Source organism: Echiichthys vipera (assembly GCF_963691815.1).
Source record: "Echiichthys vipera genome assembly, chromosome: 20".
NCBI lineage: Eukaryota > Metazoa > Chordata > Actinopteri > Perciformes > Trachinidae > Echiichthys > Echiichthys vipera.
In genome coordinates this window covers 13,163,228-13,181,154 of record NC_139845.1, presented here as the reverse complement: position 1 = coordinate 13,181,154, position 17,927 = coordinate 13,163,228, and the positions used below count along the sequence as shown (strand labels likewise).

At 41.9% G+C, this 17,927-nt stretch overlaps 1 protein-coding gene across 2 annotated transcripts in view; it reads left to right on the top strand.

Moving 5' to 3' along the window:
* foxp2 (forkhead box P2) overlaps nucleotides 1–17,927 on the top strand; it is a gene marked incomplete at its 3' end in the record, with an annotated part of 106,842 nt that overhangs the window by 83,151 nt on the left and 5,764 nt on the right. For both annotated transcript variants that reach the window (XM_083934769.1, XM_083934770.1), the window contains exons 10-17: nucleotides 162–266; nucleotides 6,820–6,907; nucleotides 8,695–8,778; nucleotides 12,495–12,705; nucleotides 13,938–14,041; nucleotides 14,364–14,465; nucleotides 16,900–17,021; nucleotides 17,279–17,348. In XM_083934769.1, coding sequence (XP_083790895.1) covers nucleotides 162–266; nucleotides 6,820–6,907; nucleotides 8,695–8,778; nucleotides 12,495–12,705; nucleotides 13,938–14,041; nucleotides 14,364–14,465; nucleotides 16,900–17,021; nucleotides 17,279–17,348 — 886 coding nt within the window. The remainder of the gene's footprint in view (nucleotides 1–161; nucleotides 267–6,819; nucleotides 6,908–8,694; nucleotides 8,779–12,494; nucleotides 12,706–13,937; nucleotides 14,042–14,363; nucleotides 14,466–16,899; nucleotides 17,022–17,278; nucleotides 17,349–17,927) is intronic.

Sequence of the window (17,927 nt, the reverse complement as noted above, 5' to 3'; positions counted from 1 at the left end):
AAAATAAAGGGAGGCTACAGCACCATAATAAATAGTGTAAACATGACTGTACTAATACGTGACACGTAATACGTGAAAATCAACATATTCATGCACACTGACATGACCACAGTCCTCAGTAGTTGTTTGCTTATTTTCTGTTTTTTTTATTTTGGCTTCAGTTCACTACATGAAGAAAGTGGAGGGACCCACCCCCTGTACGGTCACGGCGTGTGTAAGTGGCCAGGCTGTGAGAACATCTGCGACGACTTCGGACAGTTTTTGAAGTAAGAGCATGCTGCAATGACATAGATGTTATACTGGAGATGATATATCTACTCACCTCTCCCTGTTGATACCATGTGAGATTTTGTACAGGAAGCTAATATCTATTTTATTGTGAAACACACACAAGTTATCCCCAACACCACAGCACCTCCCTTTCTGTGGGTACAGCAGACAGAAGGGCACAACAAAGAAAACACGACTGCCTTTCAAAGAGCACATTTTGACCTTCCATGCAGCCAGCTGACAGGGTTCAGCTCGAGCAGCGCAGGATTCAAACCAACTCTGATTCATAACAAATCTCCTTCCTGGCGTGGAAGGGCCTGATAGGTTTGTGAAAAAGTGTCAAAAGCTAATGGCAACTTGCACGGCCGCACACTTACCTCCACAACAAAGGCCCCCATTCACTGTTGTCATGGTGCAGGCGCCAGAGCGAATTAACTCTCCATGCTCCATCAACAATTTAGTTAATTAGCTCATTTGTAATTGGCCGGCTTTGTTGCCAGGATGTTAGTTGGGGGACATCAAAGGAAGAAGGTGTTTGCAGCACTGCCGATTACAGGTTATCACATTGCCACTCACTAAGAGTCTCTCTCCCTCTACCTCTCTCTCTCACTATCACTCTTTCCCTGGCTCCCTGCTCTCACACAGAGAAGAAAAGAAAGGGAAAGCTTTAATTTGAATATTCTAATTAGATTTGTAATTAACTGTGAAATAATGATCTGGTGAGTGTTTTTCACAGGCTGTAAATGTCCATGTGAATTCGCATAAACTACTGAAATAAGGACATTGTTCCGGCGTATTTTCCAAATTATGCATTTCTCTACAGTAGCGACTGTAATAAGTTGCAGAAAGCTAGAAAATGTACTGATACAAGAAACTAGTCCACCCATGGGGGAGCTGCTGTAGGATTTAGGTCAGGCTTTTGCTAATTCTACAGCAGCATGTGAATTAAAGCTAAAAAGGTATATCTGTGAAATGAAATGACTCTAATAACAATAGTGTTTACCAGTCTTTGAAAGACATGACATTAAGCTGCATTTTCACACTCTGTCAACGCATACAATACACTCAAAGGAACCACAATTGACAGCGATAGAGTTTAAATTAATCAGAGGTGCCTGACAAGTGTGTTTGCTTATCCCCTATTGGAAATGTGCCACATACATGTCAAAGTCAATATCAGTTTTCTAAAGCCGACATAGAACATCCATAGGAATCATCCAGTATAATTCAAAGCCATGCTTATAAAAAGCCAGTTTTCTGTGTGCAATGCACTGTCCGACCAGGGAGTACATGTGCACGAGTCCAGGTAGAAGAGTTTGTCTTGCAGCTTGGGAACAAATGTGTGTGTGAGAAGGCAAGCCTGTATCAGATTAGCAGGTTTTTCTGATATCATGTCCTATCACCTCAGTACACTTACTTAAAGAAGACATCAGTCTATCCCAATACACTGTACACTCTGTTCACAAACAAAACCTAAGTCTGTGTGCTCTAAGGATACTGGGTCTAGGTAGCTTAGCTTGATTATTTAGGCGAGGGGCAGAGATACACTGTGTAAAGCGCTGTGCCTGTGAATCCTGTAAGCTGGTAAGCCAATGCAAAACGATACACTGTTGTATAGACGAACTGAGAGACCAAGAGAGACAGACAGACAGACAGAAAACAGGTAGATTTCAAACTTTAAAGCGAGAGCACAGGTTGGCAGACAGTTTTGTAAGAATGCTTGCCAGAACATTTGATGCAACAAAACAGAATAGTGTACACACACACACACTTCTCTGCAAGTCAGAGGCTGGCTCTATACTGTAACCCAGCCGGCACATGAAAACAGACACCAACAAAGAAGGCAGACTCGTCATCAGAACAAAGATGGCTGCTCAGTGGCGTGCCTTGGAGCAGTGATTGTCGGTGTCAGAGGGAGTCCTTTTATGTTTCTGGAGATGCCAGTCGGCTACACACACACACACACACACACACACACACACACATACATACACACAGGCACAGTTTAAACCGGGTTACATAAAGCAGTGTCAGATTTAGATGACAGTTTAGATGTTAGTAGTTGGGAGTGGGTTACATGCGCGGGGGGGGGGGGGGGGGGGGTACTCAAGTCAAGCTGGCGTCTCGTAGCTGGCTGTAGGAGCTCAGCTCAGCGTCGGTGACACGTTTAGTCATCTATTGTTTTGTTGCATGAAGAAACTTGTCAAGATCAGCAGTTAATAGCTCTTCAGTGTGCTTTTAAGTGTTCACCTGGAAAAGGTAGCCGCGAGGTGGCTGGCACCCTGAATTAGCTCTCTGAAGTTCAAAATGAAATAATATTGCTTGGGAATGTTTCTTGAGTGGTGTGTGTGTGTGTGTGTGTGTGTGTGTGTGTGTGTGTGTGTGTGTGTGTGTGTGTGTGTGTGTGTGTGTGTGTGTGTGTGTGTGTGTGTGTGTGTGTGTGTGTGTGTGTGTGTGTGTGTGTGTGTGTGTGTGTGTGTGTGTGTGTGTGTGTGTGTGTGTGTGTGTGTGTGTGTTGCATGAGAAAGAGAAAAGGTAAAACATAATGTTATTAGTACTACTTACATGTGGAGCCTCTATGGTAGACATAAAAATACAAAAATGCAATTAATGCTTGAACAATCAGCCAGTTCATATGTATCATTTGCATAGCTGTACAAAGCCATGCCTGTACAAAACCTCCTACTTTCTGCAGTTCTGTAGACCGCTACGCTTATCGATTTAAATCTGCTTCTGTCGTTTGTCGTTTTTTGAAGTGGGGTGGAATGAGGTACTTATCCATAGTCAGTGTGTTAGCTACAGTACATGGCGGTCTACACACCCCCAGTTTGGAAAAGCAGTCAGGAAGACAGGCATAGGAGCTAACCAATGTACTGCTGCAGATGGGGGCAGCAGCCAAATGTATTTAAGTCACCTAAAAGGCTCACCAACTAACTCTCTAAGGCAGTGGTAAACCAGCAAGTCCCGTGTTCTATGAGATAAAATGACTTTTTTTGTCAATGGAGTCTGATGGCTTTGACGAGAGCATAGAACGGGCTGTCTAACATCAAGGTAAAGTGGTTAAAATAGCCTTTAATAGTTGGCTAAGATATGTTTAGCTGCTGCCCCCATCCAACACTACATTGCTTAGCTTCCGTGCCGACCACCATCTAATACACTGGATATGTATAAGTACTTCATACAACATAAACAGATACATGCTCACACACACACACACACACACACACACACACACACACACACACACACACACACACACACACACATATTTAACTCTTCCACTCTATAGTATGTCATCCATCTGCCTTCTTTATTACTGGCAGGAAGGCTGGTTCCATGTTAAAATGGCAAGCCCTAACGTGAACGTTGGTGTCTGTAACCGGCTGCTAATTAAACCCACAAGGCAGCAGCCCAAGTGTCTTCTTCTTTATGTAATGTACACACACACGCACACACACGTACACACACTGTGGAGGAAGGCAGGCCCCTGGCCCCTGGATAGCCGAGCTCCCCTCTACCCCTCCACATGTCTGCTGCACTGTGACAAGACCTTTAAAACGGAGGGCATTACTTATGCACCACCCCCATGGGGAGAGAGAGTGTGTTGTTTATGCATGCCAGTAGGTGTACAATGCATGTGTTCTTACGTATGACTGTGTGTATGTCTTTGTATATGTGTATGTATACATTAATGTGTGTGTGTTTGTGTGTCACATTTACAGTAGACAGTTGGGGGGGCCTAACTTGCTGTTTTCTGCTGGGCCTATGTAGCCCCTGATAATACGCACAGACAATTAGCAGAAGTGTATCATCCATATATGCTGGCTTGAGTAGATTTATTATTGGGCCCTTAGTGGACGTTGATGGTCTATACATATTCATATACACAGCTGTGGGGGGAAAACCTTTGAGATGTTTTGTTCCCTTTAAGAGAAGAGAGAAACTGCAGCATCCAATAAAAAAGAAATCTTTATTAACGTCTGTGTCTCAACCCCCACACCCCTACCCCACCCTCTATTTATCACTCTCTTTGTCTCTTTATTTGCTCTGATTTCTCTACCTTTGCTACATCTCTCTCCATCCATTCGCTGTTCTCACATGGCCTTCATCACAGAAGTAATTCCCCCTTCAAGAGAGAAATCAATGTCCCTCTGAAATGAGGCATGAACAGTAAACATAAACAGGAGCCAGCCAGGCTTGACAGAGAGACATGTATCATCCTCTCAGTTTTAAAGATTACAGCTGGATACTACAGTTAAATCTTCTGTATTGTAAAAAGTGAAAGTATAAAAACAGTCAATACACAGAGAAATACACACAGCTCGAATTCAGAAACTGTCTTTAAACAAGCCGTTAGGGCTTCTGTTCCGTTGTGATGTCACAAACGTGTTTCAGTAGAAACCTAAAATGCAAGTATGAACATGAAAATAAGCATGATATGGGACCTTTTAAGATGTTTTATATTTCCTCCAACACGTTATTTGTATTTGTTAATAATTGCATGATGCAATGATCAGAGCTCTAATGACATTTTTTATAAGTATAGAAAAAAATCCTACAAGACAGAAGGGATGGGGGAGAGATGAAATCAGAGATAAGCGTAAAGGGATTTTTATGTTATTAGAGAAGAAGAGGAGTGAGAGAAACTCAAAGTACTTTTTTGCCCACATCTCAGTAAATAAGGTAATCTTTCATATTGTTTTCTGTCTGCCTGTCTGTGTCCCTCCTCCTCCTTCCCCTTTTTTGTCTTTGTGTGGCATTATTAATGCACAGTAGGACATGCTGCCATTTGAATATTTCATAAATGCATGTAGGAATCTGCCTGTAATCGCTTTGCTAACTGGCCAGCAGTGAAAGGTGTGTGTGTGAGTGTGGTGGAAAATAACTGGCTGGAAAACTGTGGAGAGGCCTTACACACACATAGTGACACGATATAAGAAAAACAAGCTGCTTGTCGATGAGAAGCAAACTTAATAAAGATCCCCCCCCGCCCTTTTTTTTTTTTTTTGTAATGAGGTATCTGCAGGGACATCGAGCAGCTCGCTCTGTGCTTTTGAAGCAGCTGTAATTCATGACACACGCCATACATCAAGTGCATAAGATAGCATTATGGGCAGTGAAATGAAAAGGGTATTTGCAACATTAGTTCCCTCATCCTGCGAGGGACGTGATTAAATGATTAATGTAATGCCCCCTTTTTGCATGTGCATTCTCAAACAGCAATTAGGCACAGGGCTGGAGAAATCCACCAGTTCGTCCCTCCCCTCTATCCCTCATCCATCCCACTCCCCCACTCATCCTTTTTTTTAGTACTACCTCATTCTTGATTTATAATGAAAAATTTCCAAGCATTAGACTTGAAATGGTTCCAAAGGTATAAGCAGGAAGGAGATGGTTTAAAATATGTGCGGTTTAATTGAAAGGTACAGGGCTATTGTGATTACAAATGCTCTGTTCAGCTTTTGATTGGCAGACCAAGAGAAGCTGGGCTATTGAGTTCCTGCTTTTGTACATTGCAGATAAACAAGAAGTGGTGAGGTTTGGAACAGAATAGAGGAATCTGTGGTGGGAGTGAGTTTTTTTCCCTGGGTGTTTGTGTGCCACTTTTTGTGTGCCAATCAGTGTTTGCGCAAGTTCATGATAATGTTAGCGAGTCTGTGTGTTCTTAGATAAAGCCGGAGAGGGAGAGGGAGAGAGATTTTGTACTTCCTCTAATGCACTGGAGGCAGCGATGTAAATGATCATTGAAGGGTCTGCAAGCTAACCTATAATTACTGGAGATAAAGTGGCAGCTCTGGCATTTCATAAGCATGCCTCCTCAAAGCTTGCTTTGAGAGTTTGTCACCAATGATCATTTAGATAGAGGCTCATTACCCAGCATCACAACACTTTAGAAACCCCTTTTTGCCCCATATATGTGTGTGTCTGTGTGTGTCTGCATATGTGTGCTTTACCAGGAATAAAGGTCTATCTTAATGCCGAGGCTCTTTTGTGTCCCATAGACGAAATCCAATCAAGACAAAAACCCTCATTGACTGTTGTGGCTGTCTGGCTGCCTTTTTCTTCTAATGAGGCGAACACACCAGATACATTTAATATGTCTGCCGCTAGATAATGCACCTTCCGTTGAAGAGCTGCTTTTGTGTGTCAAATGTTGCCGGTGTTAAATCGTGTGTATTGTTTTCGGTAAACGAAGGAGACAAAGCCGTTCTGCTGGGCTAGCATCTTTTATTCTCTGCAGAAAGCAGCGCTCAGGGTGGTGCTGAAGTTCGCCATCTAAACTGGCGCAGGGCCTATTGTCATGTTAAACATGGCACCACACCGTCATGTTACTTCTAATTACCTCATTTCAGAGTGGAACAATGGTTTCCAAACAGTATCCTATAGATAATTGTCCCAGTATAGAAAAATTATCAATAAAACAAAACAACGGCGAAGTTGATACTGCAATTATCATCCTCCACAATTTTGGTTGTGGTGAAAATGAATAGAATTTGACACCAATTGTTAAAGCTGGCATGTAACATCTTTCTCTCCCTCCACCTCCAGGCACCTAAACAGTGAACACGCCCTTGATGATCGGAGCACGGCCCAGTGTAGAGTCCAAATGCAAGTCGTACAGCAGCTGGAAATACAAGTAAGTTTTTCCTCCACACACCTCAGTGCAGGGTTGGGAAAAAAGGATTAATGCATTGTTACAGTTTTACCATTCCACTATAGTAAACTTATTTCTCATTTAAGTAACTTATCATCCAGTCAAATCAAAATAAAAATTTGAAGGTAGTATGAGTGGGAGAAAGGCCATACTATGGTCTGCTTCATACTTCCATACAAGCAGGACCTGCCGAATTCAACAAAGCCACTAAACAAAGGAATCCTCAGGCCTTACAACGAAAGCCATTATGGCTGTTTTAATTGAATTAAGCGTTTGCTTTATTTTCTCTTGCTTTCTTTTTTTTCTCTCTTTTTCTTTCCAATTAATAGCGTGCGCATCTCTCCCGGTCTGCTGTGTTAATTAACTGCACTTTGCACCTGAAGAAAGCTCAAAAGGAGGGAACTATTTTCAGTAGGTGGAGCGTGACCTTATTAAGAAGTCATGCTGGCTAGATAATGAGAGCGCTGATTGAGCGACATTATTACTCAGCACCGCCGACAAACCGCTGCTCTTCCTTCAGAAACAAATAGAAACGTGTGTTTAAGACTAGGCTCAAACAAAGTGCCAGCTGTCAGTCTGCCAGTCGAAAGCAGGCAATCTGGCTTTGCACATTAGCGTATTTCGGGTCGGATATAAAGTTATTATCATTAAAATGGGATCAATACTCTACTATAAAAATACAATGACAAAAGCATATCCATTATAAAGCCTCTACCAGAGTCCCGAGGCCTGCTTGAAGTCGAGCATTTCCTCCCTCACATACTTAGTTTCTGCTCTGATAAACAGTTTGTATTTAATTGTTAGGCATCTGGTCTTAAAAGTAAATCAATCCTGTTGCCGTGTACAGAAAAAAAAAGGGGAAAAAAGGATTTATGTGTTTCACTTTATTTCATTTTCTGTTTTGTTTTTCATTGAAACACAAAGCTATTGAAGCTTTACAGTGTGACCAATTACAGCGGTGCACTTGTGTTGTCTGTCCTGTCTCTTCTCTTTTCTTTCATTCCTTACTCCCACCATCCCTCTCTTCCTCTTTTTTTCCACGAGAGCCGTCACAAGTAATGAGGCCCAGCTCCGTATGTGTGTGTTTGTGTGTGTGTGTGTGTGTGTATGTGTGTGTATATGTGTGTGTGGACGCCTACTTGCTTGTCTGTGTCTCCATGTGTTTGATTCTTGTGTGATTATTAAGGGTGTGTGTTTGGGGGGAAAGGGGTGGAGGTGGTGTGGTCGAGCCTTTCACACAGTCCGGTCCCTGTCACTCCCTGTGAATTAGATTGATGATAGGCGATGGCTGGGGCCACTAACTGGACCGGGGAGGCGGGGCCACCTGGCACCCTGTTTGCAAGACCCCTTCACCTCTCGGCAGCTGCTGGCTGCGCTCCATCCCCCTAACAGTGTCCACAGGACTTTGAGCAGACACTCAGGACCACCTAATTTATGACCCAACTAGCTTTTTACTGTCAGACTCTCGCTGACCTAAATTTTGCTATTGACAAAAAGATGAAATACTATTTGTTTTGCCTGACCTGTCATCAGCACCCCCCCCCCCCCACTCTGACACCCCAATCGGATGTGTTCATTCTCCTCCTTTTATTATAATAATAATAATAACTTAAAGCACATTTAGAAACAAGAGTTGACAAGCAAAAGCATATACAGCTCTATACACATACACATTTGGTCTGTTCCTCTCCTCTCTTCTCCTCTCCTCCCCTCCCCTCTCCTCTACTCTAATCTACTCTAATACACTCTCTTCTTCTCTCTCTCAACAGCTTTCTAAAGAACGTGAGCGTCTTCAGGCGATGATGGCCCACTTGCACATGCGGCCCTCGGAACCCAAGTCATCTCCCAAACCAGTGAGTGCATATTGCTCTGGCTACCGTAAACAGTACAGGCTATGAATGAGGACTCCCATACAGAAAATGACACAGTTTAACCGCCCCGCAGTTGAGCCGAGTGAGTGACAGAAGATGAAAGGGGAGGGGAATGGGATTTGTAATACCGAGTTATATCTGCTTCTTGTCTAGGTATTGTGCAGCGTGAGAGGACAATAGTTTTGGGAGTGTATTAGATGGCAGAGCGGTGGAGTCCTTGGCTAAAATGCAGGGTTATTTCTTTGTGATAGATATAATAGCCAAAACAACCTGTTGGCTGCTGATGGCTGTTTGGCTCGGTGGCTGCAGCAGCACTCAAAAGATGGAATGAGAGAGGAGAAGATCTGTCATTTTAACCACAAACACCTGGAAATTACAGAGTGTTGAAGACTGTGTGGTGTTGACATAAATACCCACATTCCTGCTGTAAAAGGGGTCACAGAAGAAGGAAGATGATGTCGCTCTACATTTTCTTTCTCTTGCCTTTTACTTTTTTGATTGAACGATTATAAATACAATTCATCCCACCCATTATTTGAATTTAATATAAGGATGATTCATTATTGCAAACATAATTTCTCTCAGTTTTTTTAGACGTTTTGAAATATTTAAGAGCAAAACATTGTTAGCGTGTTTTTGCCGCTTAGTAAGTGCCTGCTTTCAAAAGAATAATTTTCCTCATCACCTCTCATCATAGAATGTAGATAATCACAAGATAGCATAATTTTCCCATAATTCCATCAGGAATCAAACTCCCTTCTTATTATTCAATCTCTCTGTCTCTCTGTAGCTTGTTTTTTAATCTTCAAAACTCCAGCAGCTTGGTTCCATCTAGTCCAATAAAGAATTTGCAGTCTATAATCCACGCCTAAATATGAATGAATGATGCTAATGAAGTATTGCATTACATAAAGCACACATGAAAGAGCAGCTAATTGCATTTGATGGCGAGGGCAATTCAGACAGAATTCTTAAACGAACAGTTAAGTCCTCAGTTTTAAGGCTCCCCCGTTTTTTTGTTGTTTTTTTAAGGGGAGGTAAGATGAAGATTCGGAGGGAGGAACAGCATGCATGTGTGTGTAGCAATAACAGAGGAGAAACGGTTGTTGGATTTCCAATGGCGGTGTGGATTTACGCCCAGTAGAATCACGGGCGCAGGATTGAAACTGATAAATATCAAAAGTCTGTGTTAGCCTATCAAGGCTGGAATAAAGTGCTATTTTTTTTTACAAGTTAAGCCCAGGAACAACCAACGCCAGGCAAATACAAGACACTGGTTCACTGTCTCCAAAATGACCTCATTTATTGTCTGAATCACACTTCATTAAATGCTACCTTTTGGCCATGCCATGGATGGATGAGAATCAAAGTTACCAAGGCTGCAAGTTCTGAATAATAAGATCTTTCTCTCTCTCTCTCTCTCTCTCTCTCGCTCTCTCTCGCTCTCTCTCTCTCTCTCCTCTTCTCTCCCTCTCTCTCTCTCTCTCTCTTTCTCTCTCTCTTTCTCCCTCTCAACCTTGAGTGTGTATTCAGATGAGAGGTGACAAAGTGCTCACTCCTCCATCCGTTTGACTGTAATCAATTCTATTTTGCAAAAAAAAAAAAAAAATGGAATCGTATGCCTGCAAACATGTCACGCTTGTTGCTGTGTCTCGTAGGCGGCAAAAAGGACAGGGAATTATGTTTTAACATTATACATGTACATGCTCAGACGCACACATGAAGGCATTTATTTTGAATCTTGTTTGCATATTTTAAGGTGTTTACTGCCATTCAGTATGTACAGCATATATATGTTCTTAGAGTGTTAATCACGTTTCCTTTTGAGGACAAAAGCTGTTGGTATTTCACCGTTCAGTATCTGGTTTGAGTGGATGTAGCAGGATGAAAGCATGAACATCATATAACACACAGAGACATGACCTCAACCACTATGAATTAAATAGTGATTACATACTTCCATGAAATGAATTAAAGGTCCTATATTGTAAAAAGTGAGATTCCCACATCTTGTATATATTATAAAGCAGGGCTTTTTTAAAATGCAAGTTTGAGCCTTAAAATTAGCATTATATGGGTCCCTTAATATTAGTGAACGGATGTGTGTATGTGTCAAATAGAACAAAACACAAGCAGGAAAATATTAAGTACTACAATTAGTAGTTTGCTAAAAGAAAAAATTGTCCAGTACATGGCTTTAGTTATTGTTTAGGTAGATGTTCCTGAAAAGTGTCTGCTTTTTATCAATTAAACCTAGTGGTATGTAGATATAGGCTATAACTTTAACTTTCCATAGCCCCCTTAACTCTAATCCTCATTCTCTGTACTCAGCAGAGGCCTGTACTGTATATGCAGCCAGCCCATGTCCCAGCCCGACACTGTAGCAGCTCATTACAGCTAAGTGGGCATATAATTATCATCGGAGTCTCCTACACTTGACATTTTATCGTATTTATCAACACATGCCACAAATGACCACCGCCACCTTCTCCGCAGCCTCTCTCCTCCGTCTCTCTCAACGCCTTCGGCCCCCCATTCCCTTCCTCCTTTCAAGTCGGTTTTAATTCAAACTCTTCGCATCGAATGCATTCCACTTGTAGACTCACAATTAGGGCAATTTGGTTTGAATACATAACGATGTCATTACCATTCCAACTAAATTAGAACAGAGACTAAAAGGTCAGTTAGGAATTTTCCAGTCGGTTAAAGCCTCTCACATGAGATTTGGGGAGCGGACGCAAAAGTGGTAGAAAAGCCGGACGATTAGCGAAGCACAGTTGGCATTCGTGCCAGAGGTGACTAGCACTCTCTGGTCCCTAATGTTGAAGGAGTGGAGAAGACAAAGACAGAGTGAATGGGAGTGTTTCTGGAGTCACCATAACTGTCTATGCAAGAACATGAACTTCTTCTTGTTATAGTTCCTCATGCACTGGAAGTCCCACTGTACTAGCGGGAATAAATCAACTATAATCATAAAAATGAATTCCATTTGTGTTGTTGATGATGTTAGGTCGATTAGTATAAGTTTTGTATGAATAGGAAATTAACTGAATTTATCTCGCAGGGTTATTACACTCTCTCACTGCACAATCCACTCACTGGTTCCACTTGTAAAAGCAGGATTTTTTGGCTGAGATGGCTTGGAGTCGCTGCCAATATCTCTTACAACAGGGCCAAAATAATAACTTAGGCTTACCCTTTCATGCCAAAATAGAGCATAATGTCATGTTCAGGGTTGTGGTTCTGGATCAGGGTCAGCTAACCCATGTATTGTAGCCCCAATCCACACCCAACAGCAAACAACGAGCTCATGCTTCAGTGCGATAGGATTATGGGAGGCTGTAGTGGGAGGGATGGAGAAGGAGGGAGGGAGTGATAAATAGAGAGATAAAGAGAGATAAAGAGAGATAGGGCCGGGATAACACGGAGGCTGATTGTTGGATAATCTTGAACAGCGTGCTCTAATTAGAATTCTTATGATACAATTTGGTGGTTGTAATTAGTGGAGATGGGCTGGCTCCTCTCCACGAGCCTTGTTAGTGGAAACACAGCTGTGTTAGAGAGGAGGAGAGCAGACACTCGGCTCTGTCAGAGAAACCACAAAATAATGCTTTCTTCTCTCTCCCTCTCTCTCTCCCTCCCTCTCCCTACTACTTGTCTCTGTCTCTTTCCTGCGCTCTATTTTCCTCCACCCCCAGCTCAACTTGGTGTCCAGCGTCACCATGTCCAAGAACTTGCCCTCAGCATCGCCCCCCAACTTACCTCAGACACCCACCACGCCCACAGCACCTATCACACCCATGGCCGCCATGCCCCAGGTGCCATCAATACTGGGAGGAGCAAACGTCCCCAGTATGGGAGCAATGCGCAGACGCCACTCGGACAAATACTCCATGCCTCTGTCGTCAGGTACGACCAACTACTCAGCACTGACACAGATACACAAATGTTTCAGTCAGCGCAGACAATCTGATCACATTATGTTTGATAACATGTGAATCTTGAGGAAGGGGCAAAATTAAAGGAAAACTACGCCCTTTTTTTAGATTTAGTTATTCCGGTGGTCTAAAACAGTCCAAAAATGTTATTAAACATGAACAATGCTCTCCCAAAACCAAAAACTAGAGTCCTAAAACTCAAATTTGTGATGTCATCAAGTATAATATAGACGAGTGTGACACTAACATCTCTGGTTTCTGGCTTTAAGAGTGGGCTCATGTTCACAGATGTTGACTGAATTGTACTTTCTTAGGCCATAGAAATAACATCTTGGAATTGTTTCTTTAAAGTCTTTGATTTTGGTATTGGATGGAGATTCAGCTCCCAAATTGCTTGAATAAAATGCGACATTGGGGTATTAGATGTTAATTTAACTCACAGTCTGATTCAGTTTCTAAATTCTGTCCCTGGTTTGACATGGATTCAAATTCAGTTCAGAATTGGTTCATTTGCACAGATTGTTTCACCTTTTAAACTGAATTTCTATGTTAAAATCCCAAATTACATGAGATACGCTAATAGTTAATAGTGCCCAAGCCATGATGGTGTGGTACTACTTTTCGAACACACACACATATACAGTATACAGACATAACACACACACACACTCAACTGCAGAGTCTTGTTGGTCTTACCAATGTGAGACGTCTGCCGGGTTTATAAAAGCAAGCCTGTGTTTAATCACTCAATATGTAAATAGACAAGAACTTCCACTGTGCATAAATATTACATGAATGTTAATTAAGTTCAAATAATAGTGAAAAAATACAATATTTATTACATTAAGACATTCCATGTATTAAGCTTTGCATTTTAAACGGTCCGTCTTTGATGTTTATATTTACCCTGTCTGTGTTTAGTGTGAAGACACATAAATTATTAAACTTCACCCTAACTAACTACACGGATCTCATTTTATGGATGTATTAGTGTTTAAGATCTCTCACGAGAGAGATTAATTAAAAATGCATTTTGTTAGACATAGAAAATGCTGATTTGATGTCCCCCCTATAACCCCCCCACCCCACGCCTCCTTTTCTGTCTCTCTCCCCCCTTCCCCTTTCTCTCTCCACCCTTTTAATTTGATGAAACCTTGAGTAAATGCAATACCTAAAGGAATAAAAATTTACCAATTATTTCAGGTGGTGACACAGTATTTATTTTTCCAGAGATTGCCCCAAACTACGAGTTTTATAAGAACGCAGATGTCAGACCGCCATTTACTTATGCAACCCTCATAAGACAGGTGAGTGGGAAATAAATTAACTTTGCCTGATTAGATTAAAATTAATTGCTGCATGAATCATGGCAGCTCTCCCAATCCGTTGGGTGTGTGTGTGTGTGTGTGTGTGTGTGTGTGTGTGTGTGTGTGTGTGTGTGTGTGTGTGTGTGTGTGTGTGTGTGTGTGTGTGTGTGTGTGTGTGTGTGTGTGTGTGTGTGTGTGTGTATGTGTGTGTGTGTGTGTGTGTGTGTGTGTGTGTGTGTGTGTGTGTGTGTGTGTGTGTGTGTGTGTGTGTCTCTTACGCGGTCTCGTTAGTAAACCATTATTTGATGTCATCTCATTTCAGGCTATCATGGACTCTGCCGACATGCAGTTAACGCTTAATGAAATCTACAGCTGGTTCACACGCACGTTCGCCTACTTCAGACGCAATGCTGCAACTTGGAAGGTAACCTTGATGAACCCCTCAGCCCCCACCCAACCCTTCACCTCCACCTTTCTGTGCCCTTTTACTCCTCTTACCGTAAAGTCTATTCCTTTCTCTCGCTTAAGTCAAAAACCTTTAAGAAAGCATATATTTACCCGTCAGCACTGAGCAATTAGCACTCTCCCCTTCTTTTATAACCCCTCTCTTGAAGAGAGCCCATTCTTCCTCTTATTTATTTTTTCCACCATTCCGCCTATTCTGTTTGGAAATTACAGCTGAAGGAATTATTCTGCCTCAGATATCGTTTTCTAATTTGGCGCAATTAATAGCGGAGGCTTGCCGCGGAGAGGAGAGGGCTGTGATGCACTAATTATACAGCAGCCACTCCATCATCAGCACCTTTTGTTAAGAGAGACTCCCCACCTCCTACTCCTGAAACCACCTTCTCTCGCATATCATTGGTTAATTAGGAAATAAAGATGGCTGTTTGCCTGTTAAACCAGCTCTCAGCTATGTGGAGAGGGGAGGCCAAAGATGCGCGCTCACAGGAGCACAAACACAAACTGTGTCTCAGAGAGGTGTTAAGGGTGTGTTCATGTGGAACTAAAGCAGGGAGGAATTGGCCTGTCATGGAGGGAGCACTCTTTATTTACCCACACAAAAGGCCCCATTTGTATATCTGTCCCTATGACTTTATTGTCCTGTCTGCCTCCACAAAGATGGTAAAAAATGTCTTTCCCGCAGCACACGTTTTTACCCCGAAGTGTGTCCGCCTGCTGATAAAGAAAGCCTCGCTGAGCGTCAGTGTTTTTTATCCCTTCGCCCCTGCACATCATTCGTTAGTCGCCTTTAGCCTTTGTGGCTGCACAGAGGACTGGAGGGAAAACTCAAAACAAGCCGCTCATCAGTATGCAAGACATGGCTGCAGCACTAGATTTAGCAAAGTGAATTAATTTGGATTTGGGATGCAAATAGGCACACAGGCTTGTGATCACCAATTCAGGAGGGCATGCAAAGCGATCGGTGCCCTTTTTCCAGTTTGTTAGGTACAGTACTGTACACACAATGTTTTGCTGTGTAATAATGTCATGACAAGATTATGTTCTCTGAGGTTTTAGCAAAAAACAACTCAACCATATGCATATGTACTATTTTACATTAATTTTTTCTTTATTTATTTATTTATTTCCGTTGATACAATAGCAATGATATCACAATGACATTGGAAATATCTAGTGTCCCAGACCGCACAATAACCAAGGTGATCAATTTACATCCACAGCTCTAGAATTCTCTTTGTACGCATTTGTGGGATGATCAGCGATGGGCTTGTCATTTGATTAACGCAGAGAATTTGTTTTTTTTTAAAACGTAAGAAAAGAAAGAAATGAAAGGTAGTTTAATAACTCAGCTTCAACAGCTCAAAAGAGGGATCTGCCCCCCCCCCCCCTTCCCTCTCTCTCTTTTTCTCTCACCCAGAAGCTTATTAGTTCTAACTATATAGCATGCATAATAAAACTGCTCATTTGCTCATTAATATTAAAATTATCATATTCAGAGCCATGGGCATTAAGATCAATCAAATCCTGGGATTTTCAGGTCAGATGCGAGATCTGCTTATGAGTTTTTTTTTTTCGTTTTTTTGAATCCCTTTTTCTTGGAGAAAGAGGAGTACATACCAAGCTAAGGGAGATGATAAATATGAGAGGCAGGGATATTAAAGCCAAGGTTATTATTTGTAGAGTCTGATGCATGTTTTAATTATGGTCATGTGGTCATATTAATATAAGAGGGCTTTTTCTCCCCCTTATTTTGTAATGGATGAAAACACCTTAGTGGTTTATTGTATGAAAGATATATGTTGTTTTCATTTAAATACAGCTTTAACAATATACATTTGAGAGATAAATGTAGCATATAAGCCTGTGTTCAGAGAGAATGTTTGGACATATAGATGTCAGATACAGTTCACCTTAATCCTCCTTATTCTTGCATGCACACACTCTTAAGCGAGCACAAACACACACACACATACACACACACACAACACACACTGACACAAGGGCCTCCTGATGTCTTTTTTCTTTCAATACTGTCATCTTTAAAGCAATGTGTCCATTAAGAGAAATGCTTCTCTGGAGCAGAAAGGGTTACTGACATCACCATTATCAAGGCCGGCATTACCACTTCTGTCACCACCATAAGCCATTCGCTATGCTGATTACCTCCTTTTAGCCTACTTACTCTGATTGATATGTACTGTGTGCAGGACTTGTAAGAGCATTCGCTCTCACTCAATTTTTACTAATTAAATCAATGGTGCGTGAATGTTAAGAATTTCTTCAAAATGCAAGAAAAAAAATCAATTTCCAAGCCTTCTTTTTTTTTTTTCTTGACGGTTAATGAATGAATATGATTAGTTTTACCTCATTCCTCCTCACCTGTCTTTCTGCAGAATGCCGTTCGCCACAACCTCAGTCTGCACAAGTGCTTTGTGCGCGTGGAGAACGTGAAGGGGGCGGTGTGGACGGTAGACGAGATGGAGTACCAGAAACGCAGGTCGCAGAAGATCACAGGGTACGGATCCTTAGATCTAGATCTGAAGGTCAATGACATGTAGAGGATCACAGGAAATCAGCCTAAATCCTGTCCAACTCTCTTTGCCTAGCTTTTTCTTTCTTTCTCTTTAATTCTACGTACTGTATAGTCTTTCTGCTAAGCAATGTCTTCTGTAGTTACGAATATTTTATATATTTTCTGTTCAGGTTGATTCCATTGCGAGAACAGTGTGAACTAATTTCTTTTATTTGTGTGTTTCTTTACGATGTACTCAGAAGCCCATCACTTGTCAAGAACCTGCCCTCCAGCCTTGGCTATGGATCTGCACTAAACGCCAGCTTACAGGTGACTCACCGGCTGCCCGTTTATTTGACTGACAGGCAGAGCTACTGCCTGACTGATTGACCAATTGAGTGACTGAATGAGCGTGGTTGCAGCAAACAATAGGGCTCAACATTAGTACGCACATATAAGAGCTAGCAAGTTTTTTTCTAACTCTCTCTCTCTCTCTCTCTCTCTCTCTGCTTGAGTGTTTCTGTATCTCTTCTCTCACACCTTCCTCTCTCCCTCTCTTTCCTGTACAGCGTCAGACTCAGAAGGCCACCCTGTGGTCGAATCAGGAAGCTGTCTCTTTCTCTCCGTTCTTTTCTCCCTCTCTTTTCAGCTGTGGCAGCCACACTAGATTGATAGTGGCATGTGCAAATGCAAGGGCATGTGCATTAATATTTATCTAAGCTGTCATAAATGATTTGGCTTCATAGTGTACACCGGCGAGGTGCTCATGGCAAAAACTTTAAAAATTTAATCACTGTATATAACTTTAATGCGCAGCAGGCGAAAGTGTCAGGAGTTTTTATTATTTTGAGGTAAAGTTTTGGGGGACTTTTTTTAATAGCCACTCCACACAAGGGCATATGAATGGCA